Raw genomic sequence first — 3,068 nt, 5'->3', positions numbered from 1 at the left:
GCCCGGCGGGCCCGTCATTTCACTAGTTTCGAAATTTTCAAAAAAACACATAAGGGGGGACATGTGATTTTTTTCGACCAAAAAATTTTTTTCGAGTTTTTCGATCTTTTTTGATCAGACAGACAAACAATCCGAAATACGAAAAAAATGGAAAAAATTATATTGAGAGCTCAAAATTTGGCTCAAAAATACAGAATTTTTAACACCGGGCCCGGGCCCGGGCTTTGGCGGGCCGGCCCGGAATTTTACAAGTATGATAACAAGAGAACTCAAGATAGTAGAGATACCTCGAGATAGTAGGTTTGGCTATTTATAAATTTAAATTCAGGATTAAAACTTCTTTTCCTACTTTTGTTCAAAAAAGTTTTATTCTATTTTTTAAATCGATATTATATAATTGGTCCGTTTTTTATGAGTAATATAATTTCGATCCGGTGAGTTGATTAAAAGTATTTAAACATTCGTTGAACTATAGTGTCCGGCTAAAATGTTTCCAATTTTTAATGCTTCGTTTTCAGATAGTCCCTCCTCCACACCAACCGATGACCCACTTCTCCGATTATCCAGTCCCCACAACTCATCACCATTACCATCTACACCATCATCATACGTTGAAACAAGACAACTTTCATTTGATCTCAGAAGTCACCAATCTTCTAGGCACATGAATAAGAATGTTAAAAAGAAATAAAATGTGTCTTTTCTTTTGGTTTACGATCTCTAAACCCACCCATCTAACTACAGTAATCATTGGGATAATCGTCTCGACGCACACACTTTTTATTGTGCCTTTTTTCCCTTCGAAACATGTGTCTTATTTGTCGACAGAGGCAATAGTTTTATGGCTCTTTAAGTGGGAGGTATGACGATTAGAAATGATGTTGCGAGGCTGTCAGAATTTGAAGAAAATTGAAGGAGCGATGTCAAAGTACAGTTACCGTATTTCCTCTAACAGAAGTCCACCCAAGCCATCAACTTTGAGCTCAATTATCTAGATTTCTGGGAAAGATATCAAGAGTTTGTCAACTGATAAGTTGTTTATCATAACCAGCCTGTTTGCCGCGCCTCAGGCGCTTCAAACAGCTGGCTGGTGCGCCTTAAGAGCAATTTACAATTTTTTCAATTTTCAAGCTTTTAAAAAAATGTGTGGACAGACTAACAGAGAAAGAGACGCAGCTTCATTTATTTATTATAAGAATGATGATATCACCAATCAGTTGACAAACTTTTGATATCTTTCCCAGGAATCGAGAAAATAAAACTCTTTTGATATGGAGTTGATGATATGGGGGAGCTAGAGGAAATGCGGTAGTTGCATTTCAATCTACGATTTTACTTTCTACGACTGTTAAGATCCATATTTCTCACAGGTCTCAATCAAAAACATTTTCTACTTTTTGAAAAAAAAACGTCTGTCTTCGGAAATTATACGAATTTCAAACCAAAAAAAAATACCACTGCCTCGAACTGCTTCACGAAAAAAAACAAACAGTAATTGATTTCTAACATTTATTGATTTCATCGACATAACACAACAATTAAGCACAGAATTTTTTCATCCAAGTTGCTTGAGAGTCACGAGATGTGGGTACATGTTTCCATACGAAGAGGTCAGATCCGCGTTCTTCACCAATCCCTCACATGGGTTCTTTGCAACTCCCAGATTACCACATCCGGTCATCAGCAACTGCTGGGCTCCGGACCATTCGGTTGGAATGGTGAAGGATGGGGAACAGATGATGCACAATGGATTTTGAGCAGCACACGATGCCTGAAAATGGATTTATATGGGGTTCATAAGGGTTCGAACTGCTGTGGTATGCGTTTCCGCTCCAATGAAAAGGGGCGTGGCAAAGTTTTAGCCCGATTAAAAAACAAATAAATTGTCTCAATGCAAGATAGTGAGAGACACAGAGAATAATTTAGCGCAAAAATAAATTTCCAGCTGACACGCCTCTTCTCATCAGAGTGCAACCGAATACCACAGAAGTTTGATTAGTATGAACTCGTAACTTACTGCAAGAAGAGCGAAAAGAAGAAGCGAGGAGAGGAGAGTGAACTTCATGATTTTTTTAGAATTCTTTCCAGAAAATTCTATAGAAATCGAATAGTGAAGATATGAGTCGCGGGCACCCTTTTTTATACGGAGAATCTCATGGGAATGGACGGCCGTTCCCATCAGAAGAGCTGGGAAGCCGACGAAAATACACCTTTGAAATCAGCCGCTGTGGAATTGAGAAGTCGTCTGAAGTTGTACAGTTTCACATGGAAAGTAAAAATATTGTCAGTAGATATATAAAACTTTTATTTCTTGCTGACTTTCAATATAAATTTTCAAGTCGGTTTTCCAAGGTGTTCCGATGGTCCGTCGACAGTCCGTCAACTGCCCTCCCGTTCTCCTTCGGTTATCCAACTAGCAGTCATTCGCCAGTTTGCGCCTCTTCAGCTGTTATTTAGCAGTTTTTCAGCAGCATCCTTCGACATGTGTAATCACATTCTAGGGATTACTCGACTCCGACTGTGTGAGTTTCAAAATTTTTTTTCGAAACTTCCACAAATCCAGCAATGCTGAAATTTCAATGCTGATTCTAGATTTAATAATTTTTAACTTTATTCAGATTACACAAATAATTTCCCAGATTAAAATAAAATCTCAAAGTTATAATATCCAAATATTCCCCAAAATCGAATTCACTTCTGTGGTTGGTGATGTTTCTCGCGTAGTGATTCTGTCCAATTCTTGGTCATTTCTTCTTGCTGAAAAAATTTATAGCTTTGCTGGAAGAATAATTTTTTTTAAAAGAACAGTTTCATTCAGAGCCGTTCAATTCCCATGCTGTTAAACAATACATACATAATTCGATTTTTTTCTCGCCGCCTACACTTGAATTCGAAAATATAAAAAGGTGCCAATAGTCTTTGGAGGCTTCACACTTTTTCGAATACTAAAACATTGAACCGATGAAGAAGTTGGTGGTTTTGGCGCTTCTTTTTTTGGCTTTAGGATTGGTGGTGAGTACAATACCGTCACAGGTGATTCGCGAACAATCCGTTACGGGGCGCTCAGC

General features: G+C 38.1%; 2 protein-coding genes across 2 annotated transcripts in view; one reads left to right on the top strand and one right to left on the bottom strand.

Annotated features, from left to right (window-relative positions):
* The window catches only part of CBG25313, a gene marked incomplete at both ends in the record, with an annotated part of 929 nt that extends 238 nt beyond the window's left edge, over positions 1-691 (top strand). Inside the window, one exon of the mRNA XM_045235879.1 lies at positions 519-691. Coding sequence (XP_045098758.1) covers positions 519-691 — 173 coding nt within the window. The remainder of the gene's footprint in view (positions 1-518) is intronic.
* An 864-nt stretch (positions 692-1,555) lies between these two features.
* Positions 1,556-2,065, bottom strand: CBG08194 (the record flags this gene model as incomplete). The annotated part of the gene is made up of 2 exons (XM_002639835.2): positions 1,556-1,771; positions 2,018-2,065. The coding sequence occupies 2 exons, from the start codon at positions 2,063-2,065 to the stop codon at positions 1,556-1,558; spliced, it is 264 nt and encodes an 87-aa protein (XP_002639881.2).
* Positions 2,066-3,068: the final 1,003 nt, after the last annotated feature.

Source organism: Caenorhabditis briggsae (assembly GCF_000004555.2).
Source record: "Caenorhabditis briggsae complete genome, chrI, whole genome shotgun sequence".
Taxonomy (NCBI): domain Eukaryota; kingdom Metazoa; phylum Nematoda; class Chromadorea; order Rhabditida; family Rhabditidae; genus Caenorhabditis; species Caenorhabditis briggsae.
This window is presented reverse-complemented; position numbering and strand designations above follow the sequence as displayed.